Consider the following 13,165-nt stretch of genomic DNA (forward strand, 5'->3'; position numbering starts at 1 on the left):
TTTTGATAATACCTTAAAAGATGAGATAGATCAATCGAAAAGGATATTGAAATATTTTAGTTTGATTATTGCTAGTATCCCAATGAATATTTTACATCAAATAATATTTGATAAGAAATATTTTAATATAACAACTAGGATATTGTGTTTCTATAAATAAGTTAACCTTTAGTATCATGTAATGCATAAATATTGACTTATTTAAAACCTCTACCAAGAACGATTAGAAGTATTGTTCTACCTTTGCTTACATCATATGTCCCGATAAATGGACTTTCAATATTTGTTAAAGCTCCTCCAATGGGGGAAGAGACTCATGACTGATGGAAGAGGCCCAAGCACAAGCCCACATGCAAGCCCACCAAAGGGTAGATTTGGGCCAACCCTAGAGTTATGGCCAAGAGGATCCAAGAAGACGTTCTTTTACATGTTCAAATGCCATAAACTCTAGTGTAGAGTAGACTTTAATTTCTTGTCAAAATTAGCATAGGAACTTTATTTGTAATTTTTCTCAGAATTAATTTTGGCACCTAAAACACCAACCTAGGTAAACTTAGAGTTTCTAAAAAAACCTCTAAATTTACCAAGGCCGGTCTAGAAAGCCCATGGAGGGGGTGAGCATACAAACTAGACACACCCCTCCTCATGTGCTCATTTAGGCTCCACTTTTGGGAGGGAATTCATTTGAGGGTTGGCCGAACCTCCCTCACATCCCTACTATTCCTGCACCTACAAGGCCACCACACCTCTTAGGAGGGCCTTGATCCACCACCAATCCGTCCAAGCTTCCGCCACCACCCAAAAATCACAAAAGAGAAGAGCTCAATGCCATCATTTGGTATCTAGAGCTATGGTCTTCAAGAGATAAGTATCTCTTTTCATTTTTCTGCTTGAGTTCTTCTTATCTTCATGTTGTTCATATTTTGTTCAAGTTGTCTTGCTGTTTTACGTTTTTAATTTGATTTGGATGCTATTCTAAGCATTTCAATCGGTAGAATTGTTCAATTTGTGCTTGAGCATCTTATTTGCAATTTTGTGTAGGATCCATGGTGAATTGTGTTGTTGTTTTTATTTTCGGATATTTGAGTCTTGCTTGAATTTCTATTTGGTTCATATGATGTGTTTGAGTCATTTTATTTTCTGAATCTATAAGTTTTGTCTAGTCATGTGATTCCAAATTTGTCAACAAATCTTAGTAGTACTTTTCTTAATTCATTTGTTCTTGTTTTGATATTGAGTGTTTAATCTGAATTCTGGTTTGATTTTATCCTTAGGTGCATTTTTCCTTTTAGTTTGAGTTCATATTTGTGTTCTAGATCCATACAAATTCCATCACTTTCATTCCATTGTGTTTTTGAAGTATCTCATTCTGTTTTTAATTCCAGATTTAGAATCCTCTATTTTTAACAAATTCTGTTCTGGCTGTTTTTTTTTATGAAAATTAAATACGCCAAAAGAAAATTATGAGATTCTAGATTTCAGTGGTTTGAAGTGTTAGCAAAAGAGGACAAAAAGAATCAGTTGAAAAAAACAAATAGAAAAAAAAAGATAAATCACACAAAAAAAGTGTACATTCTGGCGCTGGAACTAACGGTAATTGGGCACTGATTTTAGAAAAATTATCACAATTAATTGGTGCATGTGCTTGGAGTGAAACCAACGCGAAAAGTTTGTTAAGACACTGAATTGTTTGTGTTTAAATTTTCAGAAGCAAATACAAAATAGCCAGGTCAGCATAAATCTTTAAAGTCACGTTTTCTGGATCACAATATTTTCAGTAGTGTTGTTTTGGTTTTTCAAATCAAATCTAGTGTTAATCTTTAGGTTCCTTTTGTGTGCCATCCTTTATTGAGTGTCTATTTTATTTGCTTGTCCAATTCATTCTGAACTCTTTCTAGTTGTGTCACATTATTAAATCCAATTGCAGTGGTGTTGTTTTTAAAATTTAATTGTTTCTTGCTTTCTTTTCTTAACCTCTATATTGTTGGTGGATAAATTTCAATTGGTGCTTGTTGAGTGGAAATTGACTTGAGGAGAGTCTAGCTCTACTTGGTAGGTACTGTTTTGGAGAATTTAATGGCTTAAATCATAAGAGGATCAAGGCAAGGGGCAGCAACAAACACAAACACCAAAATACACCATACACTTTGAAGGGCACAACAAAGAAGAGTCACAACAAATCAAAGGAGTGCATAGCTGAAATTTAATTTGTGATATTTAATTTCTTTGCATTTCTTAAATTGTAATTACATTTCACTCTTGTTAATTAGTGGATTAATCACGAATTAGACGGTGAGTGTGTCTTCAAAGGCTCAAAGTGTCTAAGAAGTCTCACCTAGGAAACGACTAGTTTAAGATTTCTAGGTTAGCCTTTGTTAATTGTTCTAGCTAGTTTTCCTTACGTCAATATTTGCTTAGTTTGCTCAATTTGCTTATGCTTATCTTTGTTTAAAGCTTTGATAAATTGCTTTAGTTGTTAAATAGCTTTGCATTGTTTTCTTGCATAAAAATTTGATTTCTCCATCCTCATTGTGTTCTAAGTGATTTACCTAAAAAAGAATTGTGTGAAGATTTTGAGGGATAGTTTTTGGCTAAGGCAAGACTTGGTATTTAAGTAGTCCTTTGTGACTCACCTCTCTTACCTGGGAAGCTACCTTCATTAAACTTTCCTCTTCTTTCTTAAAGTAAAGCATTTCTAAACACAAAGTTTTAGTCATGTCTTCTCACTCCTCTAAATCTCTTAAAAGTGATGTGAAATCCTTGAAATCTCTTTTAAAACAACTTTCCAAGGATATTCAATCAATTTCATCTAAACAATTGGAGAAGGAGGGCCAAAACTAATGAATTGACTAAAGCAAAGGATGAGAAGTCTTAAAATTCAAAAAAAATACATTCTCATGCATCTATCTCTAAAGATCATGCTTCTTTTGGGGAGGGAAGTCTTAGGATAAATTAATATCATCAACCAGCCCCTAGGAGAGCTAGAAAAGAGAGACAAGAAAACCTAAAGGAGGTTAAGGTAGAGCTACCTCATTTCTATGGAAAAGAAGATGTAAAAACATATCTATATTGGGAGAAGAGGGTAGAGCAATTGTTTGCTTACAACCATGTGAGTGAAGAAAAGAAAGTACCCTTAACTACCTTAAGTTTTCAAGGTGATGCTATGTATTGGAGGAATGCCCTAAAAAGAGAGAGACATCTCCACAAGGACCCTCCCATTACATATTGGAATGACCTTAGGGGAGCCTTGAGATATCACCATATTCCCTCGCTTGATAATAGGAAGTTGATGGACAAGCTCCAAAGACTTCATCAAAGATATATGAGTGTAGACGAATATTGGCGAAAGATGATGTCATATATTAAGAGGGCAAGGATTAACGAAGACAACCATACCACCATAGCTAGGTTTTTAAGTGGTCTCAAACTTGAGATAAGAAACGAAGTTGAACTTTTACCTTATAGAGATTTAAATGACTTGATTCAACTTAGCATTAAAGTTGAAAAACAAATTTTGAGAAAACAATCAAGTCGAAAACAAAGTTCATACTGTGTATCTTATGACAAGGATGAGTTCCATAGAGGGGAAGAACATATGAAAGAAACATCTCTAGAACTTTCCCAAAACCTATCCAAGCATATCTCACACACTCAAGCTAAAACAATTCCATGTTTTACATACCTTGGTAATGATCAATTAGCATCTCAATGTTCCAATGAAAGATCTATGATCTTAAGGGACAAAGATGAGAATAGTAGCCAAGAAAAAGAAGCTAGTGGGAGTGATGAAAATGTAAAAATGGAAAATCAAGAGAAAACCCTTGGGAAACAAAAGGCGTGGGAGAAGAGTGTTCCTTCCCACAAGGTCATTCAACAAGAAGTAAAAGTTGAAAATACCTTTGAAAATATGCTTCTTGTTGAACAACCTAGCCTTACCTTTTGTAAAGGAACACTTGCAAGCCTAGTGAAAAAGAAAGAATCCTTAAAAGGGGCTTGCATAGATAAAAATATAGTAGATTATTTTACATACATGTTAAGGTATCATCAAGTGAAGGACAAGTTATCTATAGGCAACTACAAAGATAATTTTTCATGTGAGGTAGTACCTAAAGAAACTTGTCACGTCTTATTGAGACAACCATTGCAAAGCATCAAAATTTTCATGAACAATAGTTGTATCAACGAGACTACCTTCACATATAAAAAAGAAATTCTTCATGAAGGAGAACTCATGGGCCAAGTTAGAGTTGATAAAACTCTAGAGCTTTTAAAAGGAAAATTCTTGTCACCCATGAGAAAAGATGATCAAAGACCCCCTAGATACATTTCTTGTTTTAAAAATACATCTAAGGCGATGTCTCATGAACTCTATACTCCTTTACCTTTTGCAAATGATCCATGGGAAGACATAAGCCTAGATTTTATATTAGAGCTTCCTAGGACAACAAAAGGTTTTGATTCCATTCTTATGGATATGGATAAACTCTTCTTTAGAGAAGTGATAAGTCTTCATGGTTTATCTTCAAGCATAGTGTTGGATAGAGCTCCAAAATTTGAAAACCATTATTTGAGGATTCTCTTGGAAAAACTTGGAACTAAGTTGTACTCTTCAAATTCTTATCATCCTCAAAAGAATGGTCAAAATAAAATTGAAAACATAGCTCTTTCTACTTTGCCTAGAGTAATCATGAGAGACAACCACAACTCTTGGGATGAGTATCTTTTCCATAGTGAACATGCATACAAGAGAGTAGTCCACAAGACTACTAATATTTCTACATTTGAAGTTGTATGTGGACTTAATCCTCTTTTTCCTTTTGATTTGTTACCATTTCCTAATCCACAAAGATTTGTGCCTAAGGAAAAAGTAACAAAGACCGAATTTGTTAAAATACACAAGAGGATTAAAGAACAAATACAACAATCAAAAGAGAAATATTGTAAAAAGTTGCCCAAAACAATAGAAAAACAAAAAGAATGGCAACTTCATAAAATTGATTTTTATATAACTGCTTCATCTAACTCATTTGCTTTGTTTGATGATTCCCATAGATGGACGTTTGATCCGGGAGGAAGAGAATAGTTGTCAAAGCAAGAGGCTGCTATTCGAGATCGACCCTGTAGATCTAAGGATAGATCTTCTCAAGAAGGAGGAGATGATGGACACCATCCAGCCATATTCATCCCCCTAACATTGAAGAAGAAGAAACATTGGATTTGAGGACAAATCCTTTTCAAGAGGGAGGGGATGATGGAAAAGGCTCAAGCACAAGCCCACATGCAAGCCCACCAAAGGGTAGATTTGGGCCAACCCTAGAGTTATGGCCAAGAGGATTTAAGAAGACGTTCTTTTACATGTTCAAATGCCATAAACTCTAGTGTATAGTAGACTTTAATTTCTTGTCAAAATTAGCATAGGAACTTTATTTGTAATTTTTCTTAGAATTAATTTTGGCACCTAAAACACCAACCTAGGTAAACTTAGAGTTTCTAAAAAAACCTCTAAATTTACCAAGGCCGGTCTAGAAAGCCCATGGAGGGGGTGAGCATACAAACTAGACACACCCGTCCCCATGTGCTCATTTAGGCTCTACTTTTGGGAGGGAATTCATTTGAATTTCCCTCCACTTTCTTTTGAATTTCCAGCCCTCTAAGCACTATAAATTGAGGTGCTTGGCTCTCATTTTGTAAGATTAATTTGAGTATTGTTATGCTGTCAAACTTGAGCCATACATACTCCCTTTGCCTACAATCTCTCTAGATTTAGGTTATTGATCTTCAACCCATTCACCCACCAAAGAGGGCTGGCCGAACCTCCTTTACATCCCTACTATTCCTGCACCTACAAGGCCACCACACCTCCTAGGAGGGCTTTGATCCACCACCAATCCGTCCAAGCTTCCGCCACCACCCAAAAATCACAAAAGAGAAGAGCTCAATGCCATTACTGATTGTCCCTCCTTAACTCCTATTGAGCACACTAATGTTTTGTTTGCATTGAGGTGGGGATTTGTGGGGAGGGGAGGGAATGGATTAGAAAGGATGTGTGAGGTTGTTTGAATTGAGGGATAATAGAGTGGATTTGTGAGGATGATTTATTAAAATTTATGAGTGATGTGATAGTTAGAAGATAATTTAGAAATTATTTTAAAGGTATAAAATGTAAATTTACAAATTTATCCTTGTCATTAAAAAATATTTTAATAATGAGTTATGGTATATTTTTTTGTAAAAGTTTGAGTTAATTATTTTTTTTCTAATATATAATATTTATAATTGCTCTTATTTTTCAATTAAAAATAATTTTATGTTAAATTCAAATAAATTTATAAAATATATTAAAATTTATGAAAGTGGATGAACTTAACTGAACACTTTTACTGCGATCCATCTAAACAAGCATTATGAAAGTTAGGACCAAATAGAGTAAGCATAATATAAAACAACATTTATTACAATATCAATTGTTTACATAATCTTGCCACAATTCATTTGCTATAGTGTCCCTAATGTGTGAACCTAGTCTATGATCATCGTCACGGACTTGAGAAGCTAAAACTTGTATATCTTGTTGCAACAATTCACGATCCACTTCTTCTATTAAAGAGTCATCATTGTCCACCCCGCGAAGAAAGTAATGCAAAATACAACAAGCTAAAATAATATTTGTCATGGTATGCAAATCGTAATGTGGCTCGGTCCCACTAGCTATAATTGGGAAATGTTTCTTCATGACACCAAATGTCCTTTCAATTACATTTCTAAGCGACGAATGACGATGATTAAACAATTCTCTTGCATCCTGTGGTCCTCTTCGAGAATACTCTTTCAAGTGGTATCTAACCCCACGATAAGGTGTTAATATTTGTGGTTTTAACATAAAGCCTGCATTGCCAAGATAGTATTTTCCTACAAACATTCCAAGGAAACATCCATTAGTTATGTATATTATCACCTTTGTATCTATTGTTATGAATTCTCAAACACCTTAAACTTGCCTTCTGGAATAACCAAAGGATCCTCTCCTATGAAAGCCTTCTTCAATATCCTCGAATATGAGGTTGTTCCTTCCCACCCGGCTAGAACATACGTGAATTTCATATCCAAATCACAAGTTGCGAATACGTTTTGAGTTGGCCATTTTTTTCTTCCTCGAAAACGAGGTGCATCAGCACATGGGACCTTCACACGTACATGAGTGTCATCAATGGCCCCTAACCAATCCTAATGGTAACCAAAATTTTAGGTCTAAAAAAGTACAAACACAAAAGACATTGTGAGAATTGTAAAGGAAATTTGTAATAAACAAACCTTAAAGTACGGGAAAAAATCGATTATTGGGTAAGATTTGGGGTTGGACATCAATACCATCTGCTTGCTTTATGAATTGTCCTTCCAACATCAAAATTGCATTTAATACGTTGTGAAAGTGACGAGAAACTGTTCCTCCAGGCCAATGAAAAAAAAATGAAACACTTCGATTTTTGACGTTATGTCCAATAATATGAAGAAATTTAGCAACTTGTTCTTCAACTGTTGAACGATATACATCCTTAACAATTTTGGTTGCCTAATCCGTTCACGAAATTGAATGAATGCTTCTGGTCCCATGCGAATAATGTCACGGGAACGTTCGGTGTGCACCAAATACTCCATCAATTCTTGTCTACGACGCTCTTTTCTTGGTTCAAACTCAGTAATAGAGTTCGTTGTATCACTTAACATACACAAAAAATTCAAACCAAAAACAATGAAGCAAATGATCATCAATGATGCAAGTTGAGTATTTCTTTTCAATTGTTCTTGTATATTTGAAATTAGATTCATGTTTGTACGAGTAAAATCATTATAAATTGCAATTGTACCTTCAAATTCTTGCATGTCTTCGTCATCCCAAAGTGGTTTCCAATTGTTCTCGTTATCCATGTAATCTTTACCTTATCATTGACAACCATAAAATAGTTTATGTATACACGTGAAATAGTTTATATTACGAATAACTCTAACCACTTTAAGTTGGAGTTACTATAATAGCATTAGGGTTAGGATTAAGATGATTAAGGTTATGTGAAGAATACTAATAAGGATAAGATGTATTTTAATCCTTATAATTAAATCTATATCTAACTAATACCACTACTAATAATAAAAAGAGTAAACACGTAGTAATAAAAAATGTAAAAAATAAACATAAAAATAATAAAAAATATAAAAACAGTCAACATAACAAACACATAATAACAAAAAAAATATAAATATAATTGTAAAAATTAAAACAGTAAATACATAAAATAAAAATTAAACAGTAAACAAATAACAATATAAAATATAAAAACATTAAACAAATAATAAAAAATTATGAAAGCAGTAAACACATAATATAAAAAATATAAATACATTTATAAAAATAAAAAAATTGTAAACACATAATTAAAAAATGTAAATACATTTATAAAAATTAAAAACAATAAACACATAATTAAAAATAAACAAATGTAAATATATTTATAAAAATTAGAAACAAGTATCACATAAAAAAAGTAAACAAAACACTAAAAACCTAAGAACAAAATTTAAATACAATTACTAAAATTAAAAACAGTAAACACATAAAAAAAACTGAACAAATTATTGTTTTTAAAAAAATTAAAAACAATAAACACATAATAATATATATATATATATATATATATATATATATTTATAAAAAAATAGTAAATACATAACATAAAACAAAAAGAAAGTGTAGATCCATTTATAAAATTTAAATACAGTAAACACATAATAAAAAAACAAATAAAAGTCTAAATATATTTATAAAAATTGAAAACAGTACATACGTAAAAAAATAAACAACACAGTAAAAATCTAAAAAAATGCAAATACAATTATTAAGATTAAAAACAGTAAACATATAAAAAAAAATTAAACAGTATCTTGTTAATAAAATAAATAAAAACAATAAAGACATAATAACAAAATATAAATAACAAAATAAATATTTATAAAATTAAAAAAAATAAACATAAAAAAATAAAAAACTAAACAGTAAACAGTAAACAGTAAACACAAAATAATAAAAAATATAAAAACAGTAAGAAAAATAAGAAGAAAAATTAAAAACAATAAACACATAAAAAAATAAATACATTTATAAAAATTAAAAATGATAAATACATAAAAAAAAATAAACAAAACAGTAAATACCTAAAAAAATCTGTAAACAACAATTATTCAAATTAAAAATAATAAACACATAAAAAAACACATAACATAAAAAAAACGTAATAATAAAAAATTTAAAAACATTAAACACCTAATAATATAAAAAATAAAAACAGTAAAATCATAAAATAAAAACATAATAATAAAAACTATAAAATCAATAAAAACACATAATAATAAACAAAAATAAATACATTAAAAAAAAAAATCAAAAACCACAACCACATAATAATGAAAAATATACATTCATAAAAAAAAACTCTATAAACAAGAAAATAAACTAAACAATAAACACGTATAAAAGAATATAAATATATTTATTAAAAATAAGAACGGTAAATGATGACATTCCTATGAGCTCTTCTTTGAGTTTTGGTGATGAAACTTGCGGAAGCTTGTGGAGGAGATGAGCAAGGCCTTCCTAAGAAGTATGGGTGTCTTGAAGGTGCATGAGAGTGGGGATGAAGTGAAGATTAAAACCTAGATGCTAGGCAAGGAGTAGTGTATGGCACAAAATTGGCAGCATAACAATACTCTATTCAATCTTAAAAATACATGATGTTGGCTCCTCCTTTTATAGGCTAAGGAGGACCATAAAGGTTAACCCTAATGATAAGCAAATGCAATCCAAATGAAACCTAAATGACATCACAAGGACTCATGGCACATGGCCGGCCCTAAAGAAGGAAACCTTCTAGAAACGTAGCAAATCTAGCAAATCTAGGTCAAATCCTCATGGAATCAAGTTTGGGCTATTTACACCACAACTAATACTAAGCTACTCTTGATGGGCCTTCATGTAGCATATACAAATAGCTCTCTCTTCCATTCGTAGCTTGGTCCAAGTCTTCATGGATTCTCTTGGCCATGGACCTAGTAATTGGTCCTAGACCCTCTTGGTTTGCCTTTGGATGCTCACGTCTTGGCTCTAGATGCTCTTGGCTTGGCTCTAGACGCTCTTGGCTTGGCTCTAGACGCTCTTGGCTTGGCTCTTGTCTTTCATGGGAGGTTGAGCTTGGCCCTCTTCCATCATCCCCTCCCCCTTGGAAAGGATTTGTCCTCAAATCCACATCGTCCTTGTCTTCATTGATACCTACAAATGGAGATAGATCAATTACATTAAAAGTATCATGCAATCCATATTCAAGAGGTAGGTCCAATTTGTAAGCATTGTTGTTTGAGTCTCTTGAGGACTTGAAAGGGTCCATCACCTCGGGGACTTAGTTTGGACTTCCTTTGAGTGGGAAATCTTTCTTTTCGAAGGTGAAGCCAAACTAAGTCTCCTTCCTCAAAAATTATTTCTCTCTTCCCTTTATTGTTGTATTTTGCATACTTTTCATTTTGTTGTTGTATTTGGAGTTTAACCTTCTCATGAATTTTCTAACAAAATCGGCTTTGATTACTCCTTCCTTATGCACAAATTCTTGTGGGTTAGGAAGAGGTAACAAATCCATAGGTGTGACAGGATTAAATCCATATACAACTTCAAAAGGAGAAGCATTAGTAGTCTTGTGGACTACTCTATTGTAAGCAAACTCATTGTGGGGAAGGTACTCATCCCAAGATTTGTGGTTTCCTTTCATGATAGCCCTAAGCATAGTTCCAAGAGATCTATTGACTACTTCGGTTTGGCCATCCGTTTGAGGATGACAAGATGATGAAAATTGTAGTCTTGTTCCAAGTTTGCCCCAAAGAGTTTTCCAAAAGTGGTTTATGAACTTGGGATCTCTATCGGATACTATACTTCTAGGTATACCATGGAGTCTCACCACTTCTCTAAAGAAGAGCCTAGAAATATTTTGAGCATCGTCTACCTTGTGGCAAGGAATAAAATGGGACATTTTGTTAAAACGGTCCACTACCACAAAGATAGAGTCATGGCCTCTTGCAGTCCTAGGAAGTCCTAAAATGAAGTCCATGCTAATGTCTTCCCAAGGAGCATTTGCAATCGACAAGGGGGTGTAGAGTCCATGAGGCATTGTTCTAGACTTTGCTTTTAAACATGATATGCATCTAGAGCAATGTCTTTGGACATCCTTTCTCATGTGTGGCCAATAAAATTTTTCTTTAAAAAGATTTAGAGTCTTATCAACTCCAAAAAGGCCCATGAGACCCCCTTCATGTGATTCCTTTACAAGGAGTGATGGAAGAGGCCCAAGCACAAGCCCACATGCAAGCCCACCAAAGGGTAGATTTGGGCCAACCATAGAGTTATGGCCAAGAGGATCCAAGAAGACGTTCTTTTACATGTTCAAATGCCATAAACTCTAGTGTAGAGTAGACTTTAATTTCTTGTCAAAATTAGCATAGGAACTTTATTTTTAATTTTCTTAGAATTAATTTTGGCACCTAAAACACCAACCTAGGTAAACTTAGAGTTTCTAAAAAACCCTCTAAATTTACCAAGGCCGGTCTAGAAAGCCCATGGAGGGGGTGAGCATAAAAACTAGACACACCCCTCCCCATGTGCTCATTTGTGCACCCATGTGCCATGTGCACCCATGTGCTTCACATTTACATTTCATTTGGCTAGCATTAGGGTTGCATTATGATGTTTTCAGTTTCAAGAGGGAAGAAGCGGGGTAGAGGAATTGGTCAACTCATCAGGCTCATGACCTGAAGATTGCAGGTTCGAATCCTGTCCCCGCCTAATCATCTGAGGCCGTAGTCAGCCTCAATCTTTCTGATTCGTAAGTAACTAAGTGAGTGCTTTCCTTTTCCCATGTCTTTTTTCTGTTGGTCAACAACCAACCACATATCACTCACTACTCCTACATGAAGGGACTCTCTTTCTGTCCGGAGGGAATCATTCTTTCTCAATCAATCATGCCTCAACTGGATAAATTCACTTATTTCACACAATTCTTCTGGTCATGCCTTTTCCTCTTCTTGCTTTCTATTTTCTTCCACTACTTTTTTCCTTCCTTTAGGTATACAAGTGCGTCTCTTTTGCTTCTATCTAACAAGGCCCAAGTTACAGCGGGCTCTTTCTATTATGAAATGGTTCATCTTTTTCTGTTTACTACTAGTCTCTCTATATATCATTTTCGATTTGGTTGGGTTAAATCCCGACCTATTTTTCTTGAAACGTTATTTTATCACGGGTTACGGGTCTTTTGAAAATCTTCGGTTTCTATATTCCAGGACTTCTTATTGTGCAAATCGCTTCTCTTTTGTGTTACACCAGCTTGCCCATGGAGGATCCCGCAGGAGGTAACATGGATTCCTCGGGGGGCTCCCACTCAATCTCAGTTGGAGGTGAGAGTACCATGGGAGGGGGTAGTAGTAGGGGATCTGGTTGGACTTCATTTGACCTCGACGTCTTAGCGGAGCCCACCGCTAATGAAAATGAAAGAGGCGAGGAAGTAGCCCAGCCGAATCCCCCAAACGCCCTGGATAATCCGGTCGCTTACCCGGGGGAGGCTCAGGAGGCGCTGCCGCAAGCGCCTGCACAGGCTGAAGGAGCCCAGCCGCCCCCTACCCCTATAAAAAAAATGAAATAATAGGCGGGGATAGTGTGGAATCCATTGAGCGGAGGCTTTTGGGGAGATTCTCCTTCCGCCCATGAGATCACAATGGCCCGCCCGGATTGAGGCCGAAGACCTCTTCGAGGTCAAGGTGGAGATCATCCAGCAGATGGCAGTCCTTGATCCAAGTGGCGATTGGACGGGACGGGGAGCGCGGGCCCTGGACAATCCCCGTGCGGCCTCAGGGGAACCTTCCTTAATAGAGCTCTATCGCCTTAGGGACGAGCTCCATGAGGGAGGAGTACAATCCGACCGATGCCTTTGAAAGGCTAAAGGAAAATCTTTTCACCAGGGTAGAGAATCTGGATGAGAACTCCACTACTTAATCTACTGGCGTGGTGCTACTGGATGCTTCTTATCAATAGAACGGGAAGAGTAGGAAAAAAACATATCTTATGATGAGCATCTATTTG

At 34.7% G+C, this 13,165-nt stretch overlaps 2 protein-coding genes and 1 non-coding gene across 3 annotated transcripts in view; 2 read left to right on the plus strand and 1 right to left on the minus strand.

Moving 5' to 3' along the window:
• Positions 1 to 6,460: 6,460 nt before the first annotated feature.
• On the minus strand, positions 6,461 to 7,926 carry LOC137834193 (protein ALP1-like). The gene is made up of 4 exons (XM_068642255.1): positions 7,866 to 7,926; positions 7,322 to 7,392; positions 6,999 to 7,224; positions 6,461 to 6,909 (listed from the first exon to the last, which is right to left on the minus strand). Exons 1-4 carry the CDS (start codon positions 7,924 to 7,926, stop codon positions 6,461 to 6,463), a joined length of 807 nt encoding a protein of 268 aa, XP_068498356.1.
• Positions 7,927 to 11,794: 3,868 nt separating this feature from the next.
• The window catches only part of LOC137835345 (small ribosomal subunit protein bS1m-like), a 2,158-nt gene continuing 787 nt past the window's right edge, over positions 11,795 to 13,165 (plus strand). The window contains exon 1 of the mRNA XM_068643816.1: positions 11,795 to 13,165. This exon is cut by the window's right edge and continues 787 nt beyond it. Coding sequence (XP_068499917.1) covers positions 13,148 to 13,165 — 18 coding nt within the window. The 5' untranslated portion in view covers positions 11,795 to 13,147.
• On the plus strand, positions 11,802 to 11,875 carry TRNAM-CAU (transfer RNA methionine (anticodon CAU)). Its single transcript has one exon. It is a non-coding gene; the product is annotated as a tRNA-Met (tRNA).

This window comes from Phaseolus vulgaris, chromosome 5 (genome assembly GCF_000499845.2).
Source record: "Phaseolus vulgaris cultivar G19833 chromosome 5, P. vulgaris v2.0, whole genome shotgun sequence".
In the NCBI taxonomy this organism is placed as follows: domain Eukaryota; kingdom Viridiplantae; phylum Streptophyta; class Magnoliopsida; order Fabales; family Fabaceae; genus Phaseolus; species Phaseolus vulgaris.

Bases quoted from the DNA above. Each gene is read 5' to 3' on its own strand.
- LOC137834193 (XM_068642255.1), bottom strand. From the start codon at position 7,926: ATGGATAACGAGAACAATTGGAAACCACTTTGGGATGACGAAGACATG. The intron at 7,225-7,321 runs GTACTTTAAGGT...GGTTACCATTAG, and splicing joins CCAATAATCGATTTTTTCCC to GATTGGTTAGGGGCCATTGA. The intron at 6,910-6,998 runs GCAAGTTTAAGG...GAATGTTTGTAG, and splicing joins TCCTTTGGTTATTCCAGAAG to GAAAATACTATCTTGGCAAT.